The sequence below is a fragment of the Pezoporus flaviventris genome, unplaced genomic scaffold (assembly GCF_033815535.1).
Source record: "Pezoporus flaviventris isolate CSIRO_AGI_PZ_B2104156 unplaced genomic scaffold, CSIRO_AGI_Pfla_v1 ptg000015l, whole genome shotgun sequence".
NCBI classification, from domain to species: Eukaryota; Metazoa; Chordata; class Aves; order Psittaciformes; family Psittacidae; genus Pezoporus; species Pezoporus flaviventris.
The window spans coordinates 13,647,833-13,667,318 of record NW_026892563.1 but is presented as its reverse complement, the minus strand read 5'-3'; the positions used below and the strand labels follow the sequence as shown (position 1 = coordinate 13,667,318).

The 19,486-nt window shown below is 40.3% G+C and overlaps 1 protein-coding gene across 1 annotated transcript in view; it reads left to right on the top strand.

The window, feature by feature from the left end:
- ABCG1 (ATP binding cassette subfamily G member 1) overlaps positions 1-13,613 on the top strand; it is a 48,803-nt gene extending 35,190 nt beyond the window's left edge. The window contains exons 4-15 of the mRNA XM_061453513.1: positions 140-272; positions 1,661-1,711; positions 3,528-3,673; positions 4,368-4,491; positions 5,403-5,517; positions 6,204-6,352; positions 6,525-6,626; positions 7,755-7,923; positions 8,110-8,210; positions 8,658-8,816; positions 10,207-10,325; positions 11,667-13,613. Of these exons, the coding sequence (XP_061309497.1) occupies positions 140-272; positions 1,661-1,711; positions 3,528-3,673; positions 4,368-4,491; positions 5,403-5,517; positions 6,204-6,352; positions 6,525-6,626; positions 7,755-7,923; positions 8,110-8,210; positions 8,658-8,816; positions 10,207-10,325; positions 11,667-11,895 (1,597 nt within the window). The 3' untranslated portion in view covers positions 11,896-13,613. The remainder of the gene's footprint in view (positions 1-139; positions 273-1,660; positions 1,712-3,527; positions 3,674-4,367; positions 4,492-5,402; positions 5,518-6,203; positions 6,353-6,524; positions 6,627-7,754; positions 7,924-8,109; positions 8,211-8,657; positions 8,817-10,206; positions 10,326-11,666) is intronic.
- Positions 13,614-19,486: the final 5,873 nt, after the last annotated feature.

Below are 19,486 nucleotides of genomic sequence, written 5' to 3'. Positions count from 1 at the left end.
AGCTGTGTAACAAATCTGACTCAATGTCTTACATTTGTGCTATTTTTTAAATCACATTTTATACACACTTGAAGCGAGGCCTGTAACAGCACAAGCGAAGGCAAAATTCACCCCTGTTTGTTTTCTTGGCTCCTTTCAGAGAGACAGGAATGAAAGGAGAAATTCTCATCAATGGACAGCCTCGTGACTTACGCTCTTTTCGCAAAGTCTCCTGCTACATCATGCAAGATGACATGCTCCTTCCTCATCTGACTGTCCAGGAAGCTATGATGGTGAGCTTTTTCATTCATTCAGGATGGAGAAAATGGAAAAATCTTTGTGTCCTGTGCCTATGTTCTTATGCCTGGTAATGGCACGAGCTGTTATCTCTGTCTAATCCCACTCAATGAAAGTGCTTGGACTTTGATGATGCCTTGAATTCCATTTAAGGCTCATCCTCCTAGGGGGGTTGTCTGAGCTTCCTTAGCTTTACCATTTTCAATTTGTGACCAGCAGTAGGATTTGAAAGATCTACAGCTCTACTCCTTAGACCTTCTAGAGAGTGGAACCTGAAATGCTGCACAGAATGAGGCTTTTTAGTGTGGTGGATGAGTATCCTTGTCTCTCTCTGTCTCCCCACCTTCTATGTTCTGACTGCTATTTTGACTTGAGCATGGTCTCTCTGCTACTTCTACTCCTCTGGGCCCATTTTAAAATAAAGGTATTGTATAAAATCTCTCCTGGTTCTTCGCAGGAAGCCAACAGGAACAGAATAATCTCAAGATTTACAGGGAACATAAATTCTTCTTACTGCTTTTCGTAGCATTAAGAAGTTTACTAATTGCTGGCTTGACCAAGCAGTCTAGAATTGCCTTTTGATCAGTTTGAGAGAATGAGGCAGTTTTTCTCAGAGGGTGTTATCAAAATAAGTCTAAGCTTGCTCATACTGTATGCTAGCATCAGCTCACAAGTTTTAAGGCCAGAAGAAATCACAGTAATTTTTATATGGCTAATCTTCTGCAAAGGCTCTTCTCTGTGAGGAAATTTTTCTTCTCTTTTGTTTATGTGAACATTCTAGTCAGAATCCCATAGGACCACTTTTGTAGAATTGGTCCCAGATGATACTTGCTGTCTAAATTAATCAGTCAGGGCTCTGACAAAAAATAAATTAGTTAACAGTTTATTTGCTTCTAATAAGGGTTAGTCATAATGTTTTGTGGAGCTGCCTCTTAGGATAGCCAATGACATCTTTTACAAGATTATTTATTTCTGTACTTATTTGTTCACATGCTGGAGAATGGCAGTTTGGTTATCCTTAGAATATGGATAGAGCACCAATAAACTGTGATTCTAGCATTGCCTGGGAAGTCAGTGGCTATGCAAAAGACATGACTCCCTCATCTTCCTCCCAAGCTCTTTGACTTGCAGAATGGCCTTTCTTTCTAATATGTTTTTTGTCAGATGCTTGAGTGGTTGCTTAAATCAGATTATACTCAGTTACCTAGTGCACAGGCATATGTGATTCTTGTAATTTGAACATTATAGTTCAACTTAAACTTTCTTGACTGGGTTGAAAGTTGTTTCAACAGTACGTTGGGATGTTGTGCCTGAGACATCTGCTTTAACTGGTTGCTGTGCTTCAGACCAGTTAAAAATCAAATTCCGTTGTGTTGCATTGCAGGTATCTGCTCATCTGAAACTTCAAGAGAAGGATGAAGGCAGGAGAGAAATGGTATGTATAGTGTCCATCAAACAGAGCATTTCTGGGGATGTCAGAGAAGTCCATGAAGTGAGATCTGTAAAGCAGATATTTTTATCTAATATTGAATTGCAGTGGACTTGTAATGGTAGAATAAATCATAACCTCAAATATATTTATTTCCAAATTGGAACATTTGGCATTTCTTCAGTCTCAGAGACCCTTAAGAACCAGAAAGAGCTCCAGAGAGGGAAACTTAAAAGAATCAACGTATCTTTGGCAGTTTAAGATTGCTTCGATTCTCTCAAGTTTTATTGTTATTTTTTTCATAAGCTAACCACAGATTTTGTTTTTTTCTCATTGGAAAATACATCTGTCTAGAAACAGCTGTTAATTTTATTTGTACTTTGAAAGTCTTAATTCATTTACACTTTAGTAAGCTAGGCCAAGCAGGTCAATTCACTTGTCCACTCTGTTACTGTATTTACAAAGAACTCTTTGAGGAAAAATCTTTGCTGTATGCCTTTATTCAAGACATACGAGAAGGGCAGTCATTTTCTGGTTAGTGTTACTGGCCTGTGCTGGACTACATCATTCATTTTATTGTTGTAAATTGTAAAGTAAATGTTTACCATAGATAAATATTACGAATTTTTGCACTTGTGTTATCACCATTACAGATGCTTGTTTGAAATAGAGACAAGTGAAAAATCTTCCACTGAACCATAGTTTATGTTTCTAGTTGACCTAGCTAGTGCTGCTCATGTCCCTTAGCATCTTTCCTAGAGATAAAGGGAAGGATGTCATTTGGATCCTCCCTCTGAGGACGAGGGCTAGTAGGGCTTGTTCTTTTTTTCACTCCCTATCACTGAAAGCTCCTAGAAATGAAAATCAGGACAAATGCAGGGTCAGGCCCTACTTGGTCTAATGATTTTTTTTACCATGTCAGCCACCCTTTTTTGAAAACTCCCTCCATCCAAACAACATTACTTCAAAAAAATGACAGGCTCCTCTTCCCATACTTCAGTGAAGTGTTAAATATCTGGGCTTTCTTTCTACCTTTTAAGTGGTAGAGTTTTTAATTGCATGAGCAAGGTGGCTTGGATTTGCTCACTTTTATGTTCATGTTTTTACTGATGCCAAAGAGCTATTTTCCTCATATGGATCTACCAGGCCAGATCTACAATCATTGAAACCAGAAATTCATAGCAGCTGGGATTGTTCTTCTTTTGCTCCTGAGATCCTGGGACAAGCTGTGCCCTTCCTGGGGCTGTGCCTTGAGGAAATCCCAAACGTCTGAAAGCCTGTGTGATAACTGAACTGGCTCTGAGGAGAATGAAACACTTAAAATCAGTGTCTGCCTTTTAAAGAGTAGTCTGTGAAGAACAGATGGGATAAGAGCAAGTCATTGCTCCATAGAAGCCACTGTTTTTGTTACAAAGTTCTCCAGTCCCATGTACATAGAGCCTAGAAGTTCTATTGAAAAAGCTTCTTGGTTTCACTATATAGTAACTTCTCACATGCTGCAGAGCTGTTTTGATATCTGTGCCATATCCAGCATATCCAGGGGATGATGCAGAAGAACTGATTTCCTCTCATTTTCACAGCCAGAGTTTCCTTACTGAGACAGGTCATATAGGGCAAACAAGTAGAATTTGGGTCAAAATAGTAAACGGTAGATTGTTAAGCCCCACTGAATCTAATAAATCCTACATTAGGTGGAAAAAGTCTTTGGTATATGGATTGTGAAACAAAGTCATGAGCTAGTTTACATACTCCATGAAAATCAGTAAAGAGGCTTTTCTTCTGTGTAACAAATTTAGATGATGCATTGTTGTGTTTCCTCTAGGTAAAGGAAATATTGACAGCCCTTGGTTTGCTGACATGTGCCAATACAAGGACTGGGAGTCTTTCTGGAGGCCAGAGAAAGCGTCTTGCCATTGCTTTGGAGCTGGTGAACAATCCTCCTGTCATGTTTTTTGATGAACCAACCAGGTACTTCATTGCCAAAAATTAAAGATAGGCAAATACTGCTTTATATGGTAGAACAGTGCTGCAGAAAGGTTATTGACCTCTTAAGTCCTTGGAAAAGGCTCATTTTGTGTTGCCTGTAAGAACTGAGTGATGCCACAAGAAGTAATTTGATTTAGGTGCTTAGTGCCTTGGGTCACTGCTGTAACTGCCAGATCATGCAACAAATGATTTTTAAGGGAGACACAAACTGAAACAGGAAGGGAGAGAGGAAAATATTTCCAGATTGTGGCATGAGTTTTCTTCTTTTTTTTCAAGAAAAGATAGCTTGAATATAAGCATTTTAAAGTGTGACTTTTAATAATGAATGTGGCATATTTAGAATCAAAGTCTGTGATCCCAGTCTGGAAAGGCTGGGAGAGCTATGAATACGTATCTGTTCATTAAAGTTGGGAGCATTTAAATCTTCAATCCTAAAATGTAGAAGTCCCTTAAGGCAGCTTTGAGAATAGTCTATTTTTCATTCTCAGGCATGCTTCCAGCTTAATTAAAAGACTGATGGAGAAATAAAAGCATAAGGTTGGTATATGATAAAATTAAACTGCTACAGAGAAAATTTATAAAAGGATAATAGTGAGAGGCAGAGGTAGCAAATACGTGCGCTAGCTTTGAATGGTGCCTGTGGACTTGTGGATAACAAACATTTCTTTTTATTCAGTGGTTTGGATAGCGCATCGTGTTTTCAGGTGGTCTCTCTGATGAAGGCTTTAGCTCAGGGTGGCAGGTCCATCATCTGCACGATTCACCAGCCCAGTGCTAAACTGTTCGAGTTGTTCGATCAGGTATTGTTTTCAGACTCTTTATGTGTGGTTTAGATAGGTTGTATTTTCAAGGCTTCACTCTTCAGGTAAAATCATGGATAATTCTAGTCTGTGGTTCAAATCAAATCAAGAAGTTAAATAAGAGCAAAATATACTTTTTGATCATGTTTTTTTCTTCTTCTGTACCCATTTCCATTATTTACATGTAACGTTTGTAAAGAATCTGGCTGGTACGTTTCCCAAATTATGATTATTACACTTGTGTTTTTTACCCCTTCACCCACAACTGCTCCTGGGCACAGGGATGCCAGTGGAGTAAATTAGATTAATTTAAGAGCAAGGGAGCTTTAGTGCCAGTGTCTGCAATGTTGCTGATACACATTCTCATCCTAGCTACACAGGTGTAAATTCAAAAGAGTTTATTCACGTGAGATAATAATAGTTGAAGTGAAGTCAGTTGGAGATCTTTTCTCCAACCCAACAACAGGATGTGGACCACATGTGCTTAGGTTAAATTTATTGAAAGTCAATAGTGTGGCTAAAAGTAAGAATAATCAAGCTGTTTCCCATTGCTGTGCTGTTCCTTCCATTCTTGCATTCACCAGCCTGGTCTTCCAGCGCAAAATATCCATAATGTATTTCTTGCATATTTTCAGCATGTGTCTGTCTGCAATTAGTCTGTTTCTGTGTTAATATGCTTTAAGTCCTGAAGGGAATGTTTGCAAAAGTCAAACCTTAAGCGTGTAATTTCCCATTAGTTATAATTCTACGCAAAGGTAGTTCCAAGTGGTGACAGATCTTCACGAGGTCTTCTTATCAGAGGGACAGGAAGAGGTCACTATGTTAATGGATTGCTGTCATACAGGTAGCAGGTTCAAATATTTGCATACTATTACATGGGGTTTTATCTTTTTCTTTGCCTTGTTTTCCAGCTCTATGTTTTAAGTCAAGGCCAATGCATTTACCGTGGGAAAGTAGTAAACCTTGTCCCTTACTTGAGAGATTTGGGTCTGAATTGCCCAACCTACCACAATCCAGCAGATTTTGGTAAGAACAATTTGAATAGTATATATTTTGTATTTGATTAACACCTTCAGGGTAATAGGGTCCATGGTGTGTTTTATACTTTGGTACATGTATACATATGTGTATATATGTGTGTATACATACATTCATTTATACATACATATATGTACCAAAATTCAAAATATTCAAAATCTTAGTTTTTTTCTAAGTAATTCGAATGCCATCTAGTGGCAAAGTTTAGTCAGTATTTCTCTCAAGTCCAGGAAACTAAAGATAAATTCTTAGTAATTAATCTTAGTGGTTTCAAAGTGGCTCCAGTATTCTGGGTTTTTTTTTTCATCTTGAGCAATACTGCTGTAGTATTGTACAGCTAATAGCATTGTGAGGTTTTCTGACTGTTGTTTCTTAATTCCAAAGAATCAGTAAGGACCATAAGAATAGGCTTTTGTCATTTGCTGTTACCAAGACTGTCCCATGTTCACTGCCTTTCCCCTAAAATGGTTCATTTAACTTCCAGAATGAAAACTTGAAGATTTATAGAAAGACACATTTACAATATGTGCTTATATGTATGAACTTGTGTGGCATTTTAGAGCCTGTTCTAGACAAAACTTTCTGTCAATGCTGCTGAATCATGGGGATCTAATAATGAGGCTTGTAACTAGTCGGTAGTGTAAATCAATCACTTGCTTTCTATTTTTTTGTAGTTATGGAAGTAGCATCTGGTGAATATGGAGACCAGAATGGCCGGCTGGTAAGGGCAGTACGGGAAAGGATATGTGACACAGACTACAAGAGAGATGTTGGTGGTGAGAATGAGTTGAATCCCTTCCTCTGGCACAGGCCTTCTGAAGAGGTATTTTATATACCACAACTAATGGGCATGGCTTGAAGCTGGGAGGGGGAGAGAGTTTAAATCCTTGATCAGTGGGGGAGGCTTCTGGGCACACGTAACTGATAGGAGTAGGGTTTTGTGAATGAAAACTAAGCAAGATACTGCAAAGAAAGAAGTTTATGTGTTTCTACAGGATTCCTCCTCCACAGAAGGCTGCCACAGCTTCTCTGCCAGCTGCCTAACCCAGTTCTGTATCCTCTTCAAAAGAACTTTTCTCACCATCATGAGGGATTCGGTAAGACTGCCTTTATAATATCTTTTGTATCCAGAAGGTCTGTTCAGTTGGTTTTGAGGTAGTATAATACACCTTAAAGGTCCTGTTCAACAGTCCATACATGAAGATCATCACAGAATTTCAAAAGAAAGAGACTCATCTTTCAGTCTTGCTTTTAACTGTACCATCTTCGTTGTGAGCAACTGGTCAAAAATAAATTGACATGTGCCTGTGGGAGGGATTTTGTAATCCAAAGCGAACATACAGCTTCACATTCTCCACGTGGTTCAATGAGCTGATGAGTCTCTGGTACACTTGAAAAGCATATCTCATAGGTGTGCAAGCGCTGACCATGGATCATATGGTCCTGTCCTCATCCCCATCAAGGGGAAATTGTAATTTATTTTCTGATGCAGACATTGAAGAACAGTGCTGGTTTTATTTATTTTTTTTTTCTGTTCAACTGTAAAGGCTTGCAGTTGTTCCAAATGTTGTTTTGTTGGTTTTTTTTCCATACTTCTTGTAGGAATGCTGTATTGCAGAGAAGGCACAGAAGGATATTTTATGCCTGATTAAGTTAGTTTGGTCTAGATAAGCCTGAAATACCTTTTCTGCCTCTCTTCTCCTCTAGGAAGGTTATCTTTTAGTTAGAGAGAAAGCCTCCTCCTGATGAATGAGGGCCAGTGGCTCCATGACATTGTCAGGAAGGTTTCAGGTTGCATCATTTGCAGTTTCTGCCTGAGTTTACAGGAAGAAATTTTCTGAACTCTAATACTGAGGTGTCTGATTGACACTGGGAAGCTCATTACAGTAAGTTTTCCTTAGCTGAAGCATAGTTTGCCAGAAGGAAATGAGTAGTGCGAATGCTCCATCTGTGGCGGTGTTCAGCACCAGGTTGGACAGAGCCTTGGGCAACATGGTCTCTTGTGGGGTGTCCCTGCCTGTGGCAGGGGGTTGGAACTTGATGATCTTAAAGTTGTTTCCAACCCTAACTGTTCTATGATTCTGTGATTCTGTAATTTCTGTATAAGCTCTTCTGGACGTAAATACTCCTTTTCTGCAATCTGTATATCTGATTTCAGTCATATTACCATTGTTTTTTGAGTTTAGACTTTCTGATCAGAAATACTACTCTTCCCTTGCTCGTAGGTCCTGACGCACTTGCGTATCACCTCACACATTGGTATTGGGCTGCTCATCGGCTTGCTTTACTTAGGCATTGGCAATGAAGCTAAGAAAGTCCTCAGCAACTCTGGCTTCCTCTTTTTTTCCATGTTGTTTCTTATGTTTGCTGCGCTGATGCCAACTGTCCTTACATGTGAGTACCTGACCTCTCATATTTCATTACAGACCATTGAAACTATTGCTGGTCTGTCAAAGGCCTCAGAGTTCCAGTCCCACTATGGGACTGCAGCAGTCAGGGTTAGATAGGGATAAACTATGTTATTATGTGCAACAATATTGCATACTGACGACCTAATTTACTAATTTGTGTTCTCTGTAGTTCCTCTTGAGATGGGAGTATTTCTTAGAGAGCATCTGAACTACTGGTACAGCCTGAAAGCCTACTATCTCGCCAAAACCATGGCTGATGTTCCTTTTCAGGTATATGCTCTACTCTTCAATAAAACAAGAACCATTGAAGTTCATGGCAAGTCAACTTGCCAAAAAGATTAGTACTGCTACTTTATTCATCTGAATGGTGGAGAAACTGTCCATATGTGTGTGCTGAAGCTTCAGGCCCAAATCAGAAGCACCCTCACAAAAACCTAGACCTGACCCAATTATTTTAATAAACAGATTAGTATCTTCTTTTTTGCAGAAGGGGAATTGGAGAGGGTTATAAGCAAATGGGATCTGTTTTCTATTGCCTAAGTAATACAATAGGTATCACAGTCTCTGGCAGATATATGTATTTTTCTCAGCCATTCGCGTCATGTAATGGAAAGGCTTAGAGATGTGGATTCATTAGAAATCCCCATGTTGTTATTAGTCATAGTAACAGCAAATATTTGGCTTTAATAGACTAACTCCAAGGGTATCTCCTTGCAGATCATGTTTCCTGTGGCTTACTGCAGTATTGTGTACTGGATGACTTCACAGCCATCTGATGCACTCCGATTTGTCCTCTTCGCAGCCTTGGGAACCATGACATCCCTGGTGGCTCAGTCACTGGGTCTTCTCATAGGGGCAGCCTCTACATCCCTCCAGGTACTGATAGTGTTTTGTGGTTTCACAGGAACCCCGCTGTCTCCTAACACTGGTTGCTATGACTGCTGCTGTGTCCCCAAGACATTCGTTGAGAGATGACAGGCAAAATGTTGTCTTGGTCTGGTACAGCTGCTTGATGCTTTCCACTGGCATCAGCTTAAACAGCATATATACGCACTGGATATGAGGCTCCTTTCCCCATTTGAGTGGGGCTGTGCCTGTCCCTCCTTGAGTAGGTTGTCATTCGCTATTCATCCCACGCTGAGTAGGTCCTAGAACTGTGGGACTGGTGCATTTCTATGCATCTACAAAGTGGAGGTAAGCCATGAGAATCGGGAGCTTGGGAGAGGGTTCTTCCATACACACACAAAAAGATTGCAGGAGGCAAGATAAGAAAAAGCTTGACCAAGATACTCAGCTTCTCCAGAAGGAGGGAGAGAAGCAGCTGTTGGTAGGACTGTCACACTGGAAGCTGGCCATGTAGCTTCATTCTGCTTCCTGGCAGCAGATGTGCTGTGGTGACCATTCCACAGCAGAACCGTTTTGTAGTGCTTATAATAACAGGTGATGCTGACATTAACATACATTGATGCTACCATTGGTGCTGTTTCTGCAGCAGAATATTTGATTCCCTCTCTGTGCCACCCTGTGGAGACCACCATAGCCCTGTTGTGCAATCTGTGTGTTTCTGCTCTCCCCAGATACCTGTACCTTTACCCTGGAGGGGATATAGAGAGGACAGGTTGGAGTTTGGTCAAGATCTATCTTCCCCACCAAAGCCACCCAGCTGGAGATGCTCCTTATCCTCTTCGCAACATTTTAGGACCAATTGGTTGAAGCTACTGTTCATGTGGGGTTAATGAGGAGGGAGGTCTGTGTGTCCTCAGTGGGAAGTGATAAAGGATAATATTTAGAAAGAGGGGTCTCAAACCCAGAGGAGCAAGTGAGTCAGAGTGCACATCTTACTCTGTAAACTTCTTGATGGGTTCAAGTCCTTCAAAGGACAGATCCCAGCACAGCAGCTTTGTCAACTAGTAAAGGGTTTAGGAAGACGAGAGTAACTCCTTTTTCTCCATTAACAGCATCTACCCTTCCCCTCACAAGAAATCTTGTCTGCGTAAATAAATAAGTCAGTAATTTCCTAGTATTTGGAACTGTGATAATTTTGGGAAGTTGCATTGTAAGAAGGACTTGAATGGCTTCAGTCCCCACTGCTTAAAAAGTAAGTTTGCACTGCCTGTTTGGTTTTGGCACAGAACAGAGGATTTGCCATAATGAAAGACTGTTCTGTCAAAGGCTAGTTTCCTCACTGAAGGCCAGGACATCAGATGAAAGAGGAAGTTTTCTGTGGCTGTCTGACAAGAGATTTGTCTGTTCCTTCTCTTCACAGGTGGCCACTTTTGTGGGCCCAGTTACTGCAATCCCGGTGCTTCTGTTCTCTGGGTTTTTTGTTAGCTTTGATACCATCCCAACATACCTCCAATGGATGTCCTACATTTCCTATGTCAGGTACTGCTAGGGAGGCCATTAACCTCCCATCTGGAAATGCTGTATGTTTACCTTTGCTTGCTTGGTTGGTTATTTTGGGTATGTTCACAGCACATTCTTTTAGAGTATAAATTCACATGTGATGCATGACACATTTTCTCACTGCATTTTATGTTGTATATGACATGAAATAAATAGGAGCATTTAGTATTTGTAGCCAAAATTATTGGCTATAAGTCCATGTCAGTCTCCTTGAATTCAGTGAGATTGCACAGCATGCAGATCTGCCTAGATTCTGCAGTAGTGGATATCTGAAATAATAGGGACCGTATGCCGAACTGAGAATTTGATGCCAGCATCTTATATTGAAAGACAATATTGTAGGTAGACTTGTGGGATAAAGACCTGTGGTAGCACTACCACAAGAGGTGTGGGATTTGTGTCATCTCTAATCTAAACTAGTGTTTTAAGAACCATAGGCACCTTATATCCCATCTGTGTCAGTCTTTGTTGTAGTCTGAGACAGCTATCTTTAGATAGGATGATTGCCATGAGGAAACCTCTGGAGGCTGGCATGGAGGGTTAGTTTAGACAAGACACTTAAATATTTATAGCTGAAATTAGGTGAGGAGAATTTTCTCATCCTCCTTCACCCTGCCCAAGCTGCACTATTACTGAGAAAGCCCAAGCTAAAGTAATCTCTCATTTAGCAAGTGAGGTCTTATACAGGGACTTACAAGAGATAATGAGACCCTGAATTAGTAGCTAGACTTCAAGATGAGGCCGTAAGCCATTGTCCAGCCCATGTGGGGTCTCCTGAAGCCCTCTCTTCACTCTGCTCACAAACTCAAATGGTAAGTGCAGCCCGTGCCAGGGGACATGTGGGAACTGTGCATTGTTAGTGAAACTATAGAGCATGGAAGGAAAGAGAAGCAGCATTCTAGACTGATGCCTGTTTGAATGTGTTTCTGACTTCAAACCATAATTGTGTTCCTGGTTTTGCTTATTTAAGAGGAAAATGAATTAATTATGTCACTTCTAAAAGGGGAATTTCTGAATAAGAGCTGAAATTAGTCTGCCCTCTGTTTTAACATTTTCTTTGGAGAAATTGCATTATATACTAGCTGGAAGCAGTTAAAGGCAAAACTCCTGTCCTTTTCAATCTTACATAAAATACCAGTGACGTGATTTGCTTGATTGTAACAGGGGTAGAACTTGCCCTGAGACACATGTCAGAGCAATACTGAACTACTCAGTAGTTCAGTGTTTCAGCCGAGCTCTCATAGGGATTTTATTGCTGGTGGAGTACCTCTAAACAGATCATCAGGACTTTTCCTTGTAATCCATCTTTCTTCTTTCTAGATACGGGTTTGAAGGAGTTATTCTCTCCATCTATGGACTGGATCGAGAAGACCTGCATTGTGATAAAGATGAAACTTGCCATTTTCAAAAATCAGAGGCCATTCTGAGAGAACTGGATGTAGAAAATGCCAAACTTTACCTGGATTTCATTGTTCTTGGAATTTTCTTCTTCTCTCTGCGCCTAATTGCCTATTTTGTTCTCAGATACAAAATCCGAGCAGAGAGGTAAAGGAAAACCAGCTAAAACAATGCAGTAGGAAGATCTTTAGACATGCAATAGAGGGCACTTGACATTGTCTCACTGTGGCAGGCCAGTCTCCAGTGCCCAGCTAGATGCTGTTATGACCTAGCCCATAGAGAACCACAATGGGATAGTGGACATACAGTGTTAAGCCAATCAGTCCAGTTGGGTTGGGTCATGTTTTCATTACACTTTCTAGCTTTAACTAGGAAGAAGAAATAGAAGGGAATTTTACACCACAGAATATCAAAACCGAGGCAGTGTAACTGTAACAAAAAATCTGCCTGCAGGAACTTTCCTTATGAAAACCAATTTTGGGTTAAGGTCGCTAAGATACTAGTCCTGGTAGCCAGAAGAGTATAATGTCGTCTATAGTTGACAAGGTAATGAGATGCTAAATGGGAAATGCAAAGAAAATAGGATTCTCTCATCTTTTTAAATTCAGAGTTTCATCTTTGCAGTTTTCTATGTATTATTTTGCAATTCTTTTCCACAGAATTACCCCTTCTGGTCAAAAGTCTCCAAATGTATTAATTAATTAGTTAAAGATACCTTTTTAATATGGGCACTTTTTTTTAAAAACAAACCTCAAGCGATTCAAGTCATCATTTTTGTTTCTGTCTAAATTTAGGATTCTGGTGCTTTACCTGTTGAGCTGGTCTCATATCTGAAAACTGTAAAGATGGGAGGAAAAGGCAGATTCAGAGTCTGCACTAAACCTGTGGCCTGTAGATAGCACAGGCAGTCAGACATATTCAAGCTGTTGCTGAATGAATGAAAAAAACGTTCTTTTGCAGTGTCTTTTAAATCAATATTTGTGATATTTAAAATATCTCTGCTCACAGTCTGTTTGATCTACCTCCTGTGAATGAAAAATATCAAAGCTCTCCAAGGCTCGTTTTTTCTTAAATTGTGAAAGCAGAATCTATCCCTGAAGCCTGAGAGCTTGTTAAAGCCTGATGGAGCTCGAGAGCTATCCACAGCTCAAAGCTTGGGGTATTGTGTTAAAACACTTGTGACTGCCTCACCTGGCAGTGTTTATTGTATCTGCAACACATTACACTTAGAACTCTCCTCAAAATACACAAATGATCTTGTAATACTACAAGTCGAATTATGCCAAGCAGTTTTGTTCTCATCCTGAAGTCTACATGTGTGACGTGGGAATTAGTAGTTAATATATCTAAACACCAATGAAACCATTAAAAGAAACATGCATTTGTTTTGCATGTTTCACCGTTGTGAACTAGGCAGGGGGAATTCTGGTTCCAAGTTGATGTGACTCATGTCACTGATTTTCATGGTTTGGATTTTCAACCCAAAATGAAATTATGGAGAGCCCATACTCATGTGGGACACCTTGGCCAACTTCTGTGTAAATTCCACTACCTTCTGCTCTTACTGTGTATTCACCTTAGTGTCACAGACCTCTGAGTCAGACCAGTGCATTCTGTAAATGTGTATCAGGATGCTGATGTCTTCTAGTTTGGAAGCAGCTCAATGTCAGCAAAACATTCATCAGCTTGTGGCAGTAAAGTAGATCTTGTGCATCTGCTGGCCACCACACACAGTCACAATCCACAGACTGTTTTTGAAGACTCCATGGCTACTAAACTAAATAATGCCGGGGCCAGCCCTGTTAGTCCTCAGACAACTGGGACTAGCAGGAATGGTCCCTGTACTATGCTAACTCCTAAATAGAGCCCAAACATAGCTCAAGCCCATCCACCTGGAAACCGTACCTGGGAAATTAAGAACAAAAAGGGCTTATTTCTACCTGCATGGGCTGCAGGACTGTCACTGCCAGGACAAGATGGCATGGCTCGCAAGGAGGGAAGAAAGGGGGGACAGCCCTTGTAGCAGCTGGGGACCTTCTGGCAGCTTGTGCCACCCAGGAATCTGTCTCTTGAGACACATTTTCTATTCTGAAACACAAATACGACTTACAGTTAAATGAAATTACCCCTTCTGCACTACTCATGCTAAATAGTGCCAGGGCCAGCCCTGTTAGTCCTCAGACAACTGGGACTAGCAGGAATGGTCCCTGTACTATGCTAACTCCTAAATAGAGCCCAAACATAGCTGGAAAAGCTCTGGCTGTGCTGGGCTGCAGCTCTGTCATTTAGCAGTGAAGACAACTGTTTCCCAGTTTTCCTGGCGCATGCCTGGGCTCTGTTTAATTTGCCAGTACAGACGCAGGGCATGTGTATCGGTTAAACTCAGGACATTTGAATTTAAGCCTGTGTTCTGGAAGACTTTAAGGCAAGTCACGTGTTCTAGGAAGGTTAGCTGAACTTTCCTTGAAACTGAGATTCACCTGTGAAAGCAAAGTCAGCTTTTACTGTAGGAGGAAACAGAAAAATCCTCACACAACCTCTTTGCATAGTTTTGTTGCTTTTTTTCACAAAAAGCTTTTATGCAGTTCTGCAGCTTTTCCAGGCATAACCACAAGCAGATGTGGACCTATGTGGCTGTCAGGTATGAGAAATTAAGAATTTGGTTATTCTAAATAATACTTGTAACTATGAAGTGCTTCTAAATAAGGCACAAGCTGAAATCCCTTGGCACAGCATGCCTTGATTATTTCAAGACTCTCAAAATATTTGTTAATGTTACAGACAGTTCAAATGCTGATTGCAAGCAGGCAAAAGACTACATTTGCCATAGTACTTGTGTTGCATACTGCTGGTCGAGCTGTAGGCTAGCTGAATGTGAAAGAGTTTGATGTCCAGTGCGTTAAATACCTTCAGGGTTCATGTTTTGTGTTTACCAGCACCATTTACCAAATACAGCATTGAAAATCCATTGCAGTGTATTAAATGAAGTAACTCTGCTCACATTTTCCCATCCAGACCAGTTTAGCGGTATGAGTTCCTCTGATACTATCTTATTATCTGTGCCTATTCCTCTGTAGACTTTACCTTGTAGATTTTACCTCTCAAGTCTGCAATATGTCCTCCTGTACCATAACCTTGTATTGTATTGTGGTAGCAAAAGGTCTGGTCCTCCATGGGTGTTCCTAAGAAAATACATGCTCTGGAATATTTTTATCACTCCCTTATTTGTTAGATAGCCTTTTTCCCATCCATCTACTGGTAGCATTTAGCTGAAAGTTACTGTTCTAAGGAACACTTACAGACTCTAGTATCCTAGTAAATAAATAAATGAATTTTCTTGAAAGACAGTGCTACACATAGATGAGATAATAATTCTTCCCCTCCTTAGCTCTGAAATCAAACAGTGATAACTCTTTTCTCACTACTGTGGAACAGAAGTGTTTAAAGTCCATCCCAATTATGCTTTTACACTTCAAAGATTTTTAGCATAGTCTCTGCTTGGCTTTTTTCTGTTTATGTGGAAATAAATTCTAGCAGGCTGCTATAAAACACATTCCTAGGTTAATGGACTAAGCATGCATGTGCTGTAATGTTCAGCAATCACATTGTGAAGCTCTGGAGGCTTCATGTGGAAGAATAATGAGGTCACCAAGATTCTAAAGACTTCAAATCCTCAGTTTATATAGCCATATATTAATAGCCATAAACTGATTTAAATCAATGCCATTGCTACTATTTGAACCAGTCACAATCTGGTTAAGATTTATTTAAGAGGCTAAAGGTTTTTAAAGGTCTCTTGAAAACTGAATGTACGATTTCTGTTGGGATTGCAGGAAGACATCAGTGTTCTGTAGGCCTCCTTGTGTTATTTCAACTTATTTTTGACATGTTGCTTTGGTTACTGTTTGCATCAGCTAAGATTTTAGGTGCTTTAATATGTATTTTTGTCGGTTTTCTTCACAGAAACCTGCATATAATCTGAAAAACACTGAAAGTTTTTCAAAAGTATTTAAATCATTGTTTAACATTAAATAAAAGATTTGGAAAACAGATTCTACTCACTTAAGAAATTGAGAAATTTTCATCTTTACAGATCAAAGGGAGTAACAGAAGATTATCTGGTGCTAAAATCCTGTTTACTTCTTAGTATCTGATGCCCAAAATATCTTTTTTTTTCGTTAAAAGAGAGGAATAAAGATGCACACGTAATAGGGAGGGCTGGTTATATGAGTGGAAGGTAATAAACAGTTGAGTCCAACTACTGGATGTACTGGTCTCTGTACTCTGAGGGTGGTGAGGCACTGGAACAGGTTGCCCAGAGAAGCTGTGGCTGCCCCATCCATGGCAGTGTTTAAGGCCAGGTTGGATGGAGCTTTAGGCAACCTGGTCTAGTGGAAGGTGTCCCTGCCCATAGCAGAGGGGTTGGAACTAGATGAGCTTTAAAGTCCCTTCCAACCCAAACCATTCTGTGATTCTATGATGTATCAGGTGACTGGCATTTAAATCTACTCTTTTGTATTAAAGTCTATGTTGTCAACAGAAGCAAATGTTCCATTAAACATTTGTTTCTGGAAAGAAGTGTAGTACATGCAGACTTGTACCACCCCTGTGATCCTTACAGAGGAGGCCCTGTCCTATTTATTCAACACTATATAGATGTTTGTGGCCCTGATGGGATCCTTTGAAGCTCTGTTCCAACAAAGTGCCTAATGTTAATAACGTCTCACATCTGTATTGTCTCATGTGAATCAAAGGAACAACTAATGTCTTTAAAGTCTAGGCTTAAGTGCTTTGCTGACTGAGGGTCCAGGTTAAAGCTGTGAAGAGAAAGCTTCTGCTTCTTGAGGGCTACTCCTTCAACTTACCAGATGACTCCTGGAAATACACCACATCAGAGAGGAAAACAGTCCAGGAGGTTCCTAGAGTGTGCAGAAGATGATAACATACTGACAAGAGTGGTGAGTGAGACAGCAAGGGAAGGCAGCCCACTGGACCTGCTGTTTGCAAACAGAGAAGGACTTGTGGGTGATGTGGTGGCTGGAGGCCATCTTGGCCATAGTAATCGCTATATGATAGAGGTTTTGATTCTTAGAGAAGTAAGGAGGGATTCAGCAGAAACTGCTACCTTGGATTTTTGGAGGGTAGACTTTGGCCTGTTGAGGAGCCTGGTTGATGGAGTCCCTTGGGAGGCAGTCTTGAAGGGCAAAGCAGACCAGGAAGGCTGGACATGCTTCAAGAAGGAAATCTTGAAGGCCATCCCCATCTGCCAAGAGACAAGCCAGCGGGGAAGAAGACCTGCTTGTCTGAACAGAGAGATTTACCTAGAACTCAGGACAAAAAATTGAGTTTATGACCTTTGGAAGAAGGGGCAGCCAACTCAGGGGAACTACAAGGATGTCACGAGGAAAGGAAAACTTGTTAAATCCGGCCTTGCATTGTGGATACGAGAGCATAGTTAACAAGTAGATGAGTTTCTTGAAGTTACCTTGTTTCTGTAGCCCTGTTGTAGGTTAGAAAAGGTCTGGACTTCACCCTGAGCTCTCAAGTGTTAGGATTGTTGTTCGCTTTAACATTCACACAGGGCAGCAAAGATCCATGCTAAAGGCAGGAATATTAGAAAACATCGAGGATGGCTGTGGCAGTAGCTAGCCTTAGGCTCCGCTAGAGCAGGTTGACTGGGGCCTGTATTTCTGCAGAGGGGATCTGAGTGGTAGCTGCAGAAACACTGTCCTACGTAGTTTTTTTCTTTCAGAAAATGATCTCATGCATGCCCGTTTTCCTACCAGATCAGGCTGATAGGGTGCAATTGCTCAGGAATTTCTTTCCTTTAGTTCCCTGTGGAAAGCCATTTATGAAGTATGACAATTTGAAAAGCTGCTGGGAATGAGAAGTAGGCAGAAAATGACACCGTGTCATGTCCTCCCTAACAGTTTATAACAGGCTGAGCATTGCTGTGCCCATGACACTGCCACACAGCACTAATGAGTCATAAATTAAGTGCTGAGTGTCACTGAGGTTGATCATGAGCTCTGCTGTTTGTGGACAGGGGCAGCAGCATTTTCAGGGATCAACTGCTACTGTCCTGTTCTTAAATGCCTGTTTTCATAATACAAAAAGAGGTTGTTGTAACGAATCCCACTGAGTGGTTTTTAAAACCCCAGATGTCATTCTGCATATTACATACCCAAAACTTGCAGGTTGAGCCTGCAGGCATAACAAGTTTCCTTTAATTCTGTGTGTTTGTTAGTGTGTTTCTGTATGGATTTCATGTGGAGTTTGTGAAGGAGAAATGGTACTGCAGAGCACGGAATCTAGCGTCAGTGCTTTTATTGTTTTGGAATCTTATAATGAACCATAACTTCATGCAGTTGTCAACCACAGAACCTTCCTGTAAGAGATCTAGATTTCTGTGGAGACCTGTTGCCAGCACAGTAAAACAAAAGGTGACCAGTCAAAATCCGTGTCCTTTGGCACAAGAAATCCCCATGACTCAGCCTGCAAGCCTGCATTCTGGCAGCATTGTTCGTGCCTTTGAGATACATCAAGATATTGTCAACCCATTTTCTTTCTGGGTCCTCTATGCGGCTCAGGCCATTCTTACCAATTGCTTGTGTCCTTATTGCTAGATATTCATTGTTGCTGTCCACGTGGGGTGTCAAAATTGGCTGTTTGGGAACTGTGCGAGGTAGTTAGAGGTGGAGGCGTAACTTCTAGGCTTCTTTGAGCTACTGAATGCATAATGTGCTGGATCTATGGGTGTGCTTTACTCTTCGAAGAAGAAGAAAATCTAGAATGTCTTTTTAAGCAGATTGCAAGGCAACATGGAAGTCTTGGCTTTTAAGGTTGATGGGGTTGTTTTACTTCTGTGGCATCTGTAATGGTTTGGGGGTTTTTTGACCCCATTGTAGCTTATTTTAGTAGCCCATTTAGGGTAATCATTACACAGACTCCTTTCTATTACTTCCAAGAACCAGCTTTCCTGTGATAATTGTACCAAACTTCACAAATATGAGTCAGTTGTGAGCAATTTAAAAAAAAAAAAAAGTGGGAAAAAATGCTCTTAAATTATGGTAATAGTAAATTAAATTTAAGGGAAATATTACATTGATAAATCTAAAAAGAAGACAAGTCCTGCAGTGTAGCCAAGCCTTTACCTGTGTCAGTAAAGATTTGTGAAATACCTTATCTGAGTCATTTGACTTTGTTGTGAGATACTGCCCTCGAATCTGTCATTGAATTATTTAACATCTGTTCTGTTTTTAAAGCAAGAGTCAATGCAAGGCATCATTTTAAATCAGCGTGCTAAAGTGTGCATATTCTGTATATCTAATATGTCATTGTTGTCTCTCGTTTCTGTAATGCATTTGCATTACTATGAATCAATTTTATTATGCTTCTTTAGAGACTGTTGCTGCCTGCACGCTGTGATATATTTGCACTGTTGTAGATATATATATACATATATATAATTATATTATCTAAACCATGTCTTTTTCAGGTTGCTTGTTACCTTTGTAGTTTATGCTTACTGGTACAGTTGACCTGAGTAAACATGTGGGATGTGGGCATTCTGATGATATATTACAATAATAGAGAAATCTTTGTATATTTCTGTATACTTAATACCCGTAAGAAGAGATTTGTATGTGCATTATTTTCCAAACTAGGGATTTGTTTTCTGAGACTAGAGAACATTTATGATAATGTAACAAAAAAAATAAAATCAAATAAAGTGTTATTAT